Genomic DNA, 13,397 nt, shown 5'->3' with positions numbered 1-13,397 from the left:
CGTGACAGCTAAATACTCAGTAGTGCCAGGAACTGCCTAATAACAGTTTTGCACAGAGGTCCCTGTAAGTGTCCCTGAAATTGACTTTTTTTCCTACCTGGCATCATTTAACAGCAAAACGTACTTCATGATGTCAGGAACATTTCAAAAATGAAAGTAATAAGTCTAAGAGACACCTACAATACTAATTACTTTAAGCCATCTACTGCAATGTCCCACACCTAAGTGGAACCATCTAGACACTCCCTGTCTCCTTTTGGTCCCTGGTGAGCTTCGCAAACGTGTCTCAATTTACTTCCTTGTTTGTGGAACTGCATCTTCAGCAGCACTGTTGATAGGAGTCAGCGGCCCCTCAAGACTGTGTGACCAGGAGAATAGTCCTTACTGCCAGAAGAGATCTTAATCTTCAGCAACCCTGTCCCAAAGTACAGGATTAAACACCACGGGTCAGGCACCAGCAAAAGGCCAGATGTGTGAGTTGCCTTATGGGCAGCACAGAGCAGATGAAGGGAGCACACTCTTAAATCCCTCTCTCTTAGATCCAAGATCTGCTTTCTCCCCACCTAGGTTTAGAGTTTGCATGGCCATCCTGCAACCAGCACTGTGGCAGCTCAGTGGCCCAGATGTGGCTACATTTGTTCTGTTACCCATCGGCTGTCTTACCCTGATGGAAATCCCTTAATGAGTGGTTAGCTGCCTTTAAAGGTGACATCAATAATCCTTGACATAGCTGAGGTATGGCCCACAGAAACCACACTGTGCAATGGGAAAACAACTTGAAATTTTCATCTCAACCCTGCCCAGACAATTAAGAAAAGGTCTTACATAATGGGGATAACTCTTCTTGTGCCGTGTTTGAAATAAAGCACTTTTTCACTTAGCTGCTCTTAAGAGCTTCAACTTCACAACAGACAACCCATGGTCCTTGATAGCATGACCACAGAAAATTAATTCTGTGAACATTTTTGTTATATAAAATCATACAATTTTGACATAAGAAAAGATATTAAAATCCATCTGTTTTAGAAAACCACAGAGAACGGTGGTTTCACAGAGAAGGTGAAGCAGGTTTATTTCAAAACCTGTGGGACTAATTCATGCTCTGCCATGATTAAGAAAATTAATGGCCTCCTAGAAAGATATAAAGATCTGCCCAGTTTCCCACAGCAGGTGAATGACAGTTACGCAATGTCAGTGTGGTCACTTAGAGCTGTAACTCCCCTGAAAACACATGAAGTTGCCTGCGTCAGTGCAAAGAGATGATACAGGCACTTTGTGACCTCTTCTCTTTGTTTCAGAATCACCAATTGTCTATTTTGTCAATGATTTCAGACACTTGAGACTCCACAAAAACAGAGGGAATAAATAACCCATGGTTTGGCACTTAAAAAAATATAAATCTCACAGCAGCGCTTTCATGCGATTAGCTGCTTTGAATTAATAAGTTAATAATTTAATCATTGTATGTGCTGAAGCAAGTTGTGTTCAAGTAAGCATTTAAATAGCTGCCTATTTATTTTGTCATTCCTTGCACAAAGTAATTATTCATTTACAGTGTTTTTAAAGTATTTAAGAGTCAAGTAAGTGGGTGCTGCTATTTAATCATGGGACTGCACCAGGCTTCTGCTCTGATAATTTCCTGTGCCCAAAAGGGGAAGACTGAGAAATGACTCTCTCTTTGGTGGGGTTATCCCAGTTCTACTACTCAAACTACAGAAAAGGGTTTTTAAAGCAAAGCCTAGGGATTCAGCTTGGACATAAAGGCTTCAAAGACTCCCCATATCACCAAAGACATGTTGAGTGACCTTGGAAAAATCTCCTCCCCTCTCTATATTGCTTCTGTTTTTCTATCAGAATGATGAAGAAAATTAGCTACCTTCTTGGCTAGAAAAACACTATGAATAGACAAAGAATCTTTATTATATTAATTAGAAACTGTCTAGCCTGAATATATGAGGAACATTGTCTCTCAAGGTTAGCCTGAGAGAAAAAAAAACAGAGTATCCTGCTTGCTCTCCCATTAAACTAAAGCCAAGCACCCCAGGGCACTGTGGGAACACTTTCTCTCATGGTACATTCCGCCCACCCCCGGTGTGTTTCATTAATTTTTTTTTTAAACACAGAAGTGCATCACATTTCACCATAGCTGACAAAACTGACAGCTCCCCACATCTTTCTGCATTATTTAAACATCATCTGTTTTTGTACAGCTAGGAATGTTCTGAAAGAAAGTGTCATTTCCCATGGGTAGGAACATTCTTTAAAGAGTTTTTGACTATAACATGGTCTCCTTCTGAAAAGAAGAGGTGCGTAACAAGTAGGAGAAAATCAGAATAAAAAATACCCTTATTACAAGTAATGTCTTCGAACTGGAACACAAAGTGTAGAATGCAGATAGCTTAGTTTCAAAAGCTGGGTAGAAGCAAAAGGAATAGATGAAAGATAAGGGTTTGAGAGAAAGACCGCAGTGTAGATGACATCTTCAGAGCTTTGCCAAATGGCTGCAGTTTGTATTTCTTAAATACTGGGGCAAGGGCTTGGTATACCTACCAGCTGCAGCACAGCAAGCAGCAGGTAATTCCAGCACCCCACCTCACAGGAAACTACATGCAAGAGGCTGACCAGAAGAATAGTCATCTGCCTTACTTAGTAAAAAATGGTTACGGTCCTTTGCCTCCTTATAAACCACACATTCCTTGGGGAATCTGTCAGTTGCTTGCATAGTTGGTGCTGAACAAGTGCGTCCTCAATGCAGCCTTTGGGAAAGCCTCACAGAGCAGATGAACACACTACAAAGAAGCAGCACAGTGAGAGAAGACCAGGCACGTTCCCACCTCTGCTTCAGGGCAGGAATCTCTGTGGGTTCTGGCTCGAGGATTTCATAGGCTAAGTTAACATCTTCTGTCTCACGAAGCAGCGCATAGATGGGCTCAATCTGCTCATTAAATCTTGCCACAAGTGTCCTTGCATCCTTTTTGGGCATCGCCGACTCATCTTCTTCCACTTCAGTCTCACAGAAAGTACAGCGGAAAGTTCCTGAAATGAAAGAAGTTGGTAAGCATTGGAAGGAAAGCATCAGGTCCAGCTCTTTATACAACCTTTTAAACAGCAGTGCTTTGCTGTTTTCTTAGCTTGATGCCAAATAGCTTTTCTCCCCCTGACAATCCCTTCCCACACACAGCGTACCTGACTATTATTTAAGCAGACAACAAAGCAAGCGTTTTGATGCCATCCAGTGATACCCAGTTGGGTACAGCTTCTCACTCTGAAAATCCCAGATGGGCTGCAGTACCTCTACTGAGACATCTCCTAATCTCACTCCCTCTTTCTTGCTGCACATTTTAAATGTCAGCTACAACTGGGCTGTGATAAAAAGCTTCACAATATACTCTTCAGAGTTCACATATTTTCTGTTTCAGGTGCTTGCACTGGTATCTCCCAGGCCACATGAACAGGCTAATTTCACAATGAAGCAGGGTGTAGTTTTACACTGCACCAGCCGCTCTGCAGTAACTGCTATTATAACCATTTTCACTATGTGACTGATGCAGAAAAGATGGCTGCTCTTTCTGTTTCAGGGCCAAAACACACAAAATAGTCATTACTGCAAAGCAGCAGATACAAAAATTTATCCCACCTAACCCCCATATTAACCTCTTGAAATTATGAACGGCAAGATAAGAAGTGTATGAATGGCAATTAAGAATAAGCTCATTTTTCAGACCTCATCAGGATCTATAAAAACAGGTCGAACATAAAGGCAACTGAAATGGTTGCATGGCAGCGCAGTTACAAAAAACCTACTGAACTCCTGCACAGCAGGCTTTTCAGTTTCATCACTCCATCTGTGAGTAGGACCCTTAGGGCAGTACGGGCACAGTAGGACCTTACCATATGGTCCACTACGAGGGGAGCAGCACAGTGTAATGAGTTATCCTTGCAAGCACTGGACTAAGAACATACCTCTGCCTCCTCAGAATGCTTACATCCAGAGCGATGCTCACAGGCTTCTCAATTTTTTTTGTCCCTGTGTGATTTTATTGATTTTTCCATTCTGTGACACCTATACACATCTAGCGTCATCTCTCAATACCCCAACAAAGAAAGGAAAAGATCTGTTTACTAATAGGGAGCCTGAGGATAGGTAATATCAGGGAAATTATAAGCTTATGTCTAAAAATCAGTATTAGAATCAGTGTTGAAGCCTGCTATATCACCAATGCTACATACGAACACAGTCAAAAGAATGGGGTTTGCCTAGGGCACATGGGCATGATGTAATGAGACAGGCTGGCAAGCCAGGGCTTCTGGTATCTTGTTTTGCTGCTTACACAGATTTGCTAGTCTTGTCACTTCATTTTTCAGTGTACCTCTTTCTCTGCCTGTAAGACAGCGATAAAAACAAACCTAACTTCTTCACTGATGGCTGCGAGGGCTAGACAATGCTCGCACTCTTCTTGGAAGATACACAAAAGCACTGTTTATGACAGGAGGCAGATCTGTTGCCTCTCACAACAGTCTGTGGAGATGCAGTTTTCTACCTTGGCACCATCTGAAGAAGGTTTTGCTAATCATTACTCATAAATTAATGTGTGTTGTACACGTGGCCTGTGGCCTGTACACATTTCTTGCAATAAACTCTCTCTTTAGAAAGTTTGGCTTATCTACATGTAAAAAGCTGGAGCACCCAACAACAGTGGTATGCAAAGTAAAGGATAAGTGGATAAAGTGCTCTTCTCTCCCACCTAAGCATGAAACACTCTGCTTATTTTTTCAGGCTGTAAAAATTCCCCCTACTTATTAAAAAACTGTACATTATATAAGCTGTCAGGCCGGCAAAAACTGAAGCCAAAGTTTGGTCTCCTTATCCCACATCTGAGGCTATTGGCTTGACAAATTGGCAAACAAGCTGAACCAATTTAAAATAATTAGCACATCTCAGTTCTCATAATGGACCAAGTGAACAAACACAGGTTAATGAGGAAAACTCTTCTCTTTTACACCACCCCAAGTCCTGTTACATGTTCCTGAGACAGCTCAGACTTTCCACACTTCCATCTGTGAACCCCATGAGTATTTGCAAAAGATTAAGATAGTGGGGAGAATGGTTCCAATTCAGAGTACCAAAAAATCAGAAAGTAAATACAGCTGTAATGAAACAGAACTCCTAAAGCTATCATGGATTTGCTGCAACTTCCACCCCTCAGGGTTCTTAGTAAGCAAAAAAAGTTAATAGATGAACTACGTAAAGAATCTGGGAATGATTGAAATGACAAGCTTCCTCCATTAATATGCTGATTTTTTTTGAGGTGATGCAGCATTTCACAAGAGGCATATGTGATTATAGAACTGGGAAGTTGCTTTGCCATGGCAGATGGCATTTATACACTGCAAACCTCTTTTGTTAGACTTTAAGAGGTCACAAAATGTCACCAGAGCTTTTATGACATGGCACATCACATCAGCAGTGACACATGTTCCTTACAGATATGTATTGCATGTGACAAACATGAAGTGGAGGCCATCCAAAGGCTGAGAATAGCAATGTTCCCACTCTGACAAGGGATTTCCTCCTTCAGCCCTTACACAACTGATAGTTTTCCATTTGAATATGCTGCATAAACCAGAACAAGTAGATATCCTGGAGTGAACAGACCTGAGGCTTTCCTGCATCTTGCAAATGCTAATGGAGAGGGGATACAACCCCTCCTTTCCACACATGCTCAGGCACTCATAGACCTCTCTGGCTGCACGTTAAAAAACAGCCATCTGAAAGTGATCTCTTCATTTGCTCCCAGACTCTCCAGGGCAGATAGCTGGTAATCTGGCTCCCCATGCCTTAAGATTAAAGCAGCTCAAGTTCTGAAGTGTAAGGCCAGAATATTTAGAGATAGTTCCTGATGACTTGATTTCACTTGAGAGAAGGAAAAGGTTAACTGCCCATGCACATTGCATGCACAATATCCAAGCATGCATGCTGCATCTGCTATAATTAACACATTTAACTGGCTACAGCCTCCTGAGTCTGAGCCCAGGTCCTGCTCACTCCCTTCTCAAAGGGTTCAAGCCTCATCTCCAGCCCAACAAGATGTCTTCCTTCCAGTCTATCCATTGGGATGCTGCCCCAGACTCTCACTACTCCTGGACTTACAAACTGCTTCATTTTCAACTTAAACTTATTACCATTAATTTCAAACCTATTTACTGTTGTGCCAAAAACCATACCTCAGCTCAGCTAGCTTCCATCTTGCTGTTGATCCTTCAGGTATATTTATGAACTGCTGTCTTACTCATCCCTCCATCTTCATTTTGCAAGGCTCAGTTAAGTCACACATTTTTCTTTGCTTTTTAAAACTAGCCACCCATTCCTCCGTTCATGCTATCAGCCTCATTGGGCACTTTCATCAGTTTGCTCTCCTCTTTCTGCTGTAAAGCTGGAAGTATATACAAATGTTCAGATGAGTCTTCCCAAAAGCCCAACAGCATTAGTGTGTCTGAGACCTTTTAAGATCAGGGTAACACATCATCGAAGTGCTGCCTCAATTATCACAAGACCTAGCAATGCTCCCAGACCTTTCTTCCTCCTTTGCCATTTCCAGTTGATGAGCTCTACGTTTATAGGAGACATTTGCATTAGAAGCTAGGTGCATGACACTGTAATTTAAACTACAATCTTTCAGCTCCTTTTTATTCCTCCAGCCTTCACCCTCATTTAATTCTCTATTCTTGACTGCATCACAAAACATTAAGCTAATTTATTTTCAAAATCTCCCACAACCTCCTTTTAGAAGTAGCATTATTACCATTACATGGAGAGCGAGCTAAGGCACAGATGGCACTATTTCAGAAGTATCTCCTGATTTGAGCAGTACTTGATTTGAGATGCCTAAGAAACACTTTTCTGAAACTTCTGTTTCAGCAAACAGCATGCAGTACTTTTACCAATCTTCTTCCAGGCTCTAGAATTTGGCATCTCAGACGAGTTAGGTACAACCTGGACAGGCTGGAGAGCTGGGCCAGGGTGAACCTCATGAAATTCAAGAAAAGGAAGTGTAAGGTCCTGCACCTGGAAAGGAATAACCACGTGCACCAGGACAGGTTGGGGTTGACCTGCTGGAAAGCAGCTCTGCTGAGAAGGACCTGGGAGTGCTGGTGGACAGCAAGTAGACTCTGAGCCAGCGCTGTGCCCTTGTGGCCAAGAAGGCCAATGGTATCCTGGGGTGCATAAAAAGGAGCGTGGCCAGCAGGTTGAGGAAGGTTACCCTCCTCCTCTACTCCACCCTAGTGAGGCCACATCTGGAGTACTGCATCCAGTTCTGGGCCCCCCAGTTTAAGGAGGACAGGGAACTACTGGAGAGAGTCCAGTGGGGAGCTGCCAAGATGACCAGGGGACTGGAGCATCTCCCTTATATGGAAAGGCTGAGACACCTGGGTTTGTTTAGCCTGGAGAAGAGAAGACTGAGGGGGGATCTTGTCAATACTTGTAAATATCTGATGGGGGAGTGTCAAGAGGATGGGGCCAGACTCTTTTCAGTGGTGGCCAATGACAGGACAAGGGGCAGTGGGCACAAATATGAACACAGGAAGTTCCACCTAAACATGAGGAAAAACTTCTTTCCTGTGAGGGTGACAGAGCAGTGGAACAGGCTGCCCAGGGAGGTTGTGGAGTCTCCTTCCCTAGAGACATTCAAAACCTACCTGGACACGGTCCTGGTGCCCCCTGCTTTAGGTGTCCGTGCTCAAGCAGGGGGGGTAGACAAGATGATCTCCAGAGGTCCCTTCCAATCCCTACCATTCTGTCATTCTGTGAGCAGCTGATGATAGCCTTTGATAAATTTAGCTCAAAATGACTAGTCCAACACTGCACAGAAACTCAGCTGGCCTGGAGGATCAGATCATGTTCCTGTGGCTACTACATCCATTTTCTTCAAGTAATTCTCTGACTCTCACACTGCACATTTCTTCCTTCTTCTGCAGCAAGCCAGAAAAAAAAGTGCATTATCTACACACAGCTTATCTCTGTTACTGAGCAAAGCATACGTTCTGTGGGGGGAAAAAATTTATGTGGTGGAAAAAATGTTACAGGGTGTGTAAGCAACTTTAATTTAAACACTCTCTACCCCTGGGTGCTTCATTTGATGTTAAAAAGAGAGTATTAAGACCCTGAGGTAAGGACAGGAGTTCCTAGGTTCCTACCAACAGGAAGCCAGACAGTTGCCTCCCACCATGTGATGATGTGCCGACAGCCATATTGTTAATCTGCAGGCCTGGAGCCCTCAGTTCCGCACAGGCCTCTGCCATTTGACTGAATGAAATAGCAGAGAAGATGACAACCTGCTAGTGCTGTGCAGAATGGCTGCAGGGGGAGCAGGATGCCTTGCCAGCTTGATTCCTGGCAACAAAGGGAGGATAAGAAACACCTCAGGTCCTGCTCTAGATTCTTGGAAGAGATGTGCTTTTGTGGGAACCTGCTATCCTACCTGCTAGCTCCAAGCCTGAGGCTTCCTACCCAGCTCTTCAATCTGCTCCCACCCCTCTTCCTGGCTTTTCCCCACCAGGATGGTCCTGTTCTCCTTGTTAGCAAGTCCTGGTCTATCTAGTCCTCCTTTCTCAGCCTGGGCTCCTCTCACTTCTCACTTCCCTGTTCATCCTTCTTTTCACCCTTCTTTTCCTGGGCTTCTTTTTCCAATCTCAGCCTTTCCCCACTCCCACGCCTCTCTGCCCCACACTCTCTGATCAGCTAATTCTGCTTCTTAATTAGAGTCCTGATCATCAGATTAATTTCCTGTTTCAAGCCAGGGAGATGGAAGATCTTTTCACAGCACAGCCTGTCATCAGAACAATATAACACAGGCAAAGGAATATGCATTTCTCTGGTCTCCTCTTACATTTTCTCATCAGCCCTTTCTTCAAAATGGCCAAACTGTTTTTTGATTAAATTTTCCTAAGCAATTTAAACTTAGTTGGATGCATAGAATGGGGAAAACTCAGCATAAAGTAAGTGTTTGACAAAGTTTTGAACAGAATAAAAAACACAGAGCAACTCCTATGCTCGCCCTCCGCAAATGATCCAAGCTCATGTAATGGAAATACTCAGCAACCTAAATAATAGGCAGCACTGTTAGTACAAATTATAATTAACTTCCTTTCATTTCTCATTGATTTTCGAGATTTAGAGGACTGTTTATGACAGCTCCTAAAGGCATTTCTCTCCTGAATCATTAAAGATACAAACAGTAGGATGAGTGGCTACAACAGACCTGGATCATTAGTCACCATAACATACTCCACATTAGGATATAAGGATAGTCACCACTAGAAGTAGCAACCTGAGGGGTTAAATTGAAGGAAAGAGAGTTTTAATGACCTTAATGTACCAAGCTAGTAACAGAGCTAATTGTTAAAACAGTTGATTGTTAACTGGATTAATGATAATGCAGATCAGATGTAGGAGCTGTTGATCTTTAGTGACGTCCAGACTTACACAGACTTCTCAGCCCTCATTAAACTGTCCTTATCTCAATGAGAAAGCAATCCAGTGTGTCTGAGTGGGAAGCATGCTCCCGCCCTGAGGAACAATGAGTCTCCTCTCAATTTTATAGGGTAGCCTTCCCAGTCCCCATCTCTCTTTTCTCCCCATCTTGGAGACCTACAGTCCCAGTACACTTGTATTCACATTTAGACTTCCAAAACCCCAGCTGTTTTAGACCAAAAAAATAGAGAAACCCACCAATAAAATCCATCTCCTGAATACCACAGCAATACCATTCTCTTTTGCAAGTAATTCAGTGTTTCTACACATGCATTAAAAGAGCCAGTTACAGAGCACAGAGTGTTACATAAAATGTAATGCCACATCTCATCCTCCTGAGACAGCTTTCATGGTTCACTGGATCTCAAGCTCTTGAGGACACCCCACAGCCCAGGGCTGACTGCAGTACTCGAAATGTGACAGAGAAAGTGTATGTTTTTATATTAGTCCTGTGCAGACACTGTTGTCAGAGGTTCTTGCACTACAGGAACAAACATAGGACCGTATGTAGGACATGTCAGCATTTTGGGAAGATTTGCTAACCCCACTTCTGGAATAAAACACCCATTCAGCTTTGCCACTGAAACCCAAAATGCATCAGGCTTTGTCCCAACAGTCTGAAAAGGCTCACTTTAAAATTTCTAACTATAGAGAAGGTAAGATATATTGCAACTGAGATACGTAATGTTGGGCAGAGACAGTGACAGAGCAAATCTAGAACATGAGGGTGATATCTGAAAGCAGAGAACTGAGAAGTACACAGGATACTGCTGCCCAGAGATGGTCAGTGCAGTGGCTGTAGTTTGAAGCCGAGTATGCAACACCCCTGCAAACTGCACTGCAACCAAATTGTGACACTCGCCAGATGAGGCCTGAGCAGGCGCCAGCATGGACCACTAAATACAGCATCCTGCCCCCAAAACTGGCAGCTCTCTTTGTACAGGCCAAGAAAGTACAGCATCTCCTCTATCCCTCTCTGCCTTTCCTGAAGGGGTACTACCAGGTACACACAATTCGGATTATGGGCAGGAAGGATAGCAACAACCAATACTAAAGGCTGCCTGACACATCCTATTATCAGATCCTACACTGAAATTTGCTAAAACATCTTTTACATCACAACTCTGTCTCAGATAAGTGAGGAAGCATGTGGAGTGCACATTTATAAAACGTCAAGCGCAGCAGTTCAGCTAGAAATGGGGCTAGGAAGAAATAATGTAACTAATACTGTTATCCAAAGAGAGATTTTTATCTCGTTATGCATTTTTCTATGGTATCTGAATTCCTAAGAAAGCTGTTATACACAGTTTACGAATGAAATCGAGAACCTAAAATGGAGAAAACAAAAAGTTCCTTTTAACTTTATATGCCCCAAATCGAGACCCAGTTTCTCTCAGGTACATACATATTCTAGTACAAATCCTACTGAGTTAACAGCTATGAGATCAATACTTCTCAGTACCAGACTATAAGGTTTTAAGACAGTTTTCTGTGAATTAGAGAACAAGCAAGGGTCATCCACCTGCAAATGGCTTATTTTCACTGACCTGCTCAACATGATATGGGACTCTATGGTGGAGGCAGGAGGACAAAACACAGTTCAGGAGCAGCATTCCACTGCTCAGCCCACATGTATAACAGGTTTGGGGAAGAGTATTACATACTTACACCCTCCAAATCAGCCTTCAAAAAAGGTTTATTCTATGAATTCAGCAGGTGCAAAAACCGGTATTTGATCATATGACTCAACACCTTTTCATAATATGCACACCAATATACAGCTCTGACTTTTCAGTACCTGATTTCAAGCCTTAATAATGCTGCTTAAACATTTTTCTTGTTTAATACAGATTCAGAGTACTGAATTGCCCACCAGGTATTAAACCAAGAGTAAACATTTCATTTGGGATTAAATGTCAATCAATGTTCTTTTCAAAGCTTCTATTATTGTAATATAGATGTAGCAGACACAGTATTTAAGGGCAATTTTGCATTAGCACTATTTTTAATTCAGATGAGGTAATTCTGCCAGAAATGTGCTCAAGAGGGTTCAAAACTGCAACTTGCCAACATATGAAAAATTATCAAAACAAATTGTCGAAAAATAAAAACAAGATGGCAACTTATAACAAAAAAAAAAAGAGATAAAGGCATACTCTCAAACACACAGCATGAGTAGCAAAAGGTGAAAGAAATATATTTTCTGATTGCCATCAACCAGTGTCTCACTATAATCAGAAGGAAATTTCACTTAGCCGGTGCATATGTTCATGTATTATTTATTCTCCCTGAGAGCAGTGTGTAAATGTATAAAAATTGAGGGACTGATGGTCCTGGAAACAGAAGGTCTCCCTGTTAAGCTGCAGAGCGGATTTTACTCAGGCGGTTATGTTATCCTAGGCATAATTTGGAAAAATGGTGGTGCTGGAATGTTATTACAGATGGCCAAGAATAGCGTCCAGCATTTGTTCTGGACCCTGTCGGCACAAAATGAACCCTGCTGTTAACAATGAAAATAGGAATTGCTGAAATAAGGCACCCTTGGCAACACCTTTGAATACATAAGGACAGCATTTTTTTCCCTGAAAATCTCAAGCATTTAGGGACAGGGAAACAGAAGTAGAAAAACATTCAGAGACTCTCTCCAGATCCCCCTGTTTCAGACAATGGCAAACATGAACTTCCCATGCCTGAGATCCATTTATTAAACCACACCAGCACTTCTGATTTTTCTGGAAGAGATCTACCCTTCCATGTTTGTTGTCACTACTGAACCCCTTCAGTAACAGAACAGACTCCCTGAGGAGAGAGATTTACAACTCTGGCACACATCTGATGCTACTTGTAGTCAAAAAGGGCTTCAAATTCAATAGAAGGTGGCTCAGAAATGCCAACAACTGAAACCCTTTACTTTCAAATTCTCTTAATGTGTGGCAAGACAAATTCCCTACTGCATGAGCTTCCTCCACAAAGCTACTAGGGCCTCCAACAAACAATAATAAGATTACTTAAAAATATTTTAGAATGTCATTTTTTCCTCATTATAATAAACACCAGTCAAAAAGAAGGGTAGCCAAAGGAACATGACATGGATGCTGAGACTTCGCATTTCATGCAAATCTGCTCATTTATCTATCTATATCTAAGAAAACTATTCAAGAACAAAGAGCAAGAACAAACTCCTCAAACCATCATCCCAAGGCAGTATTTGAAAGGCTAACGGGGCCAATGCCAGAAACATGCATTTCCATACCAGTACATCAAGCAGTGGGATGGCAGCAGCTGCCAATGGCAAGAAAAAGAAAGCAAGGCTGTGAGCTCAAGCCAGCGCGTTGTCTCCAGCCTTACTTTCAATGGTATCACACGCTGGACCAACATCAAGAGGACAAGCTTCAGCCTACTTTTCCCTTTTTGTTTTCTGAGAGGCTCTGGAGGCCCTTCACAGTGAACAAAGCAGGTTTTTCAGATGCTGGTTACTTAAGAACAAAAGACGGTCTATTATCAGAGCAGACACCATATTACCCTCCTTCCTGAAGGTCTGGAATAGCTTGTGGGCAACACTCACCAGCTATTCGTGGGTGTAAGAGACCATACTCCTAGCCTGCAGTTTTTGAAACGTGCCCAGCACTGCAAAAATATACAATAGCATGTGATAAGAATGGGTGTCGCCCTCCAATTGAGTTTTTGCAATTCATTTTTTGCTGGGAATATGCAAGCTAGCATTTTCCACTCAACTAACTTCTTTTCTCATCTATACAAAAGGTAACAGATGCCCTTCTGAGACCTATGCGCACACCCTCTGCCTGGAAGTCCCACCTTTTAACTGCTGCCTTACACAGTATTTTTATAAATCTATTGATCCTTT

At 42.4% G+C, this 13,397-nt stretch overlaps 1 protein-coding gene across 2 annotated transcripts in view; it reads right to left on the bottom strand.

Annotated features, from left to right (window-relative positions):
* The window catches only part of GTF2E1 (general transcription factor IIE subunit 1), a 57,535-nt gene that overhangs the window by 7,229 nt on the left and 36,909 nt on the right, over positions 1–13,397 (bottom strand). For both annotated transcript variants that reach the window (XM_075107297.1, XM_075107303.1), the window contains exon 3: positions 2,835–3,036. In XM_075107297.1, coding sequence (XP_074963398.1) covers positions 2,835–3,036 — 202 coding nt within the window. The remainder of the gene's footprint in view (positions 1–2,834; positions 3,037–13,397) is intronic.

The sequence above is a fragment of the Phalacrocorax aristotelis genome, chromosome 1, assembly GCF_949628215.1.
Source record: "Phalacrocorax aristotelis chromosome 1, bGulAri2.1, whole genome shotgun sequence".
Lineage (NCBI taxonomy): Eukaryota > Metazoa > Chordata > Aves > Suliformes > Phalacrocoracidae > Phalacrocorax > Phalacrocorax aristotelis.
This window is presented reverse-complemented; position numbering and strand designations above follow the sequence as displayed.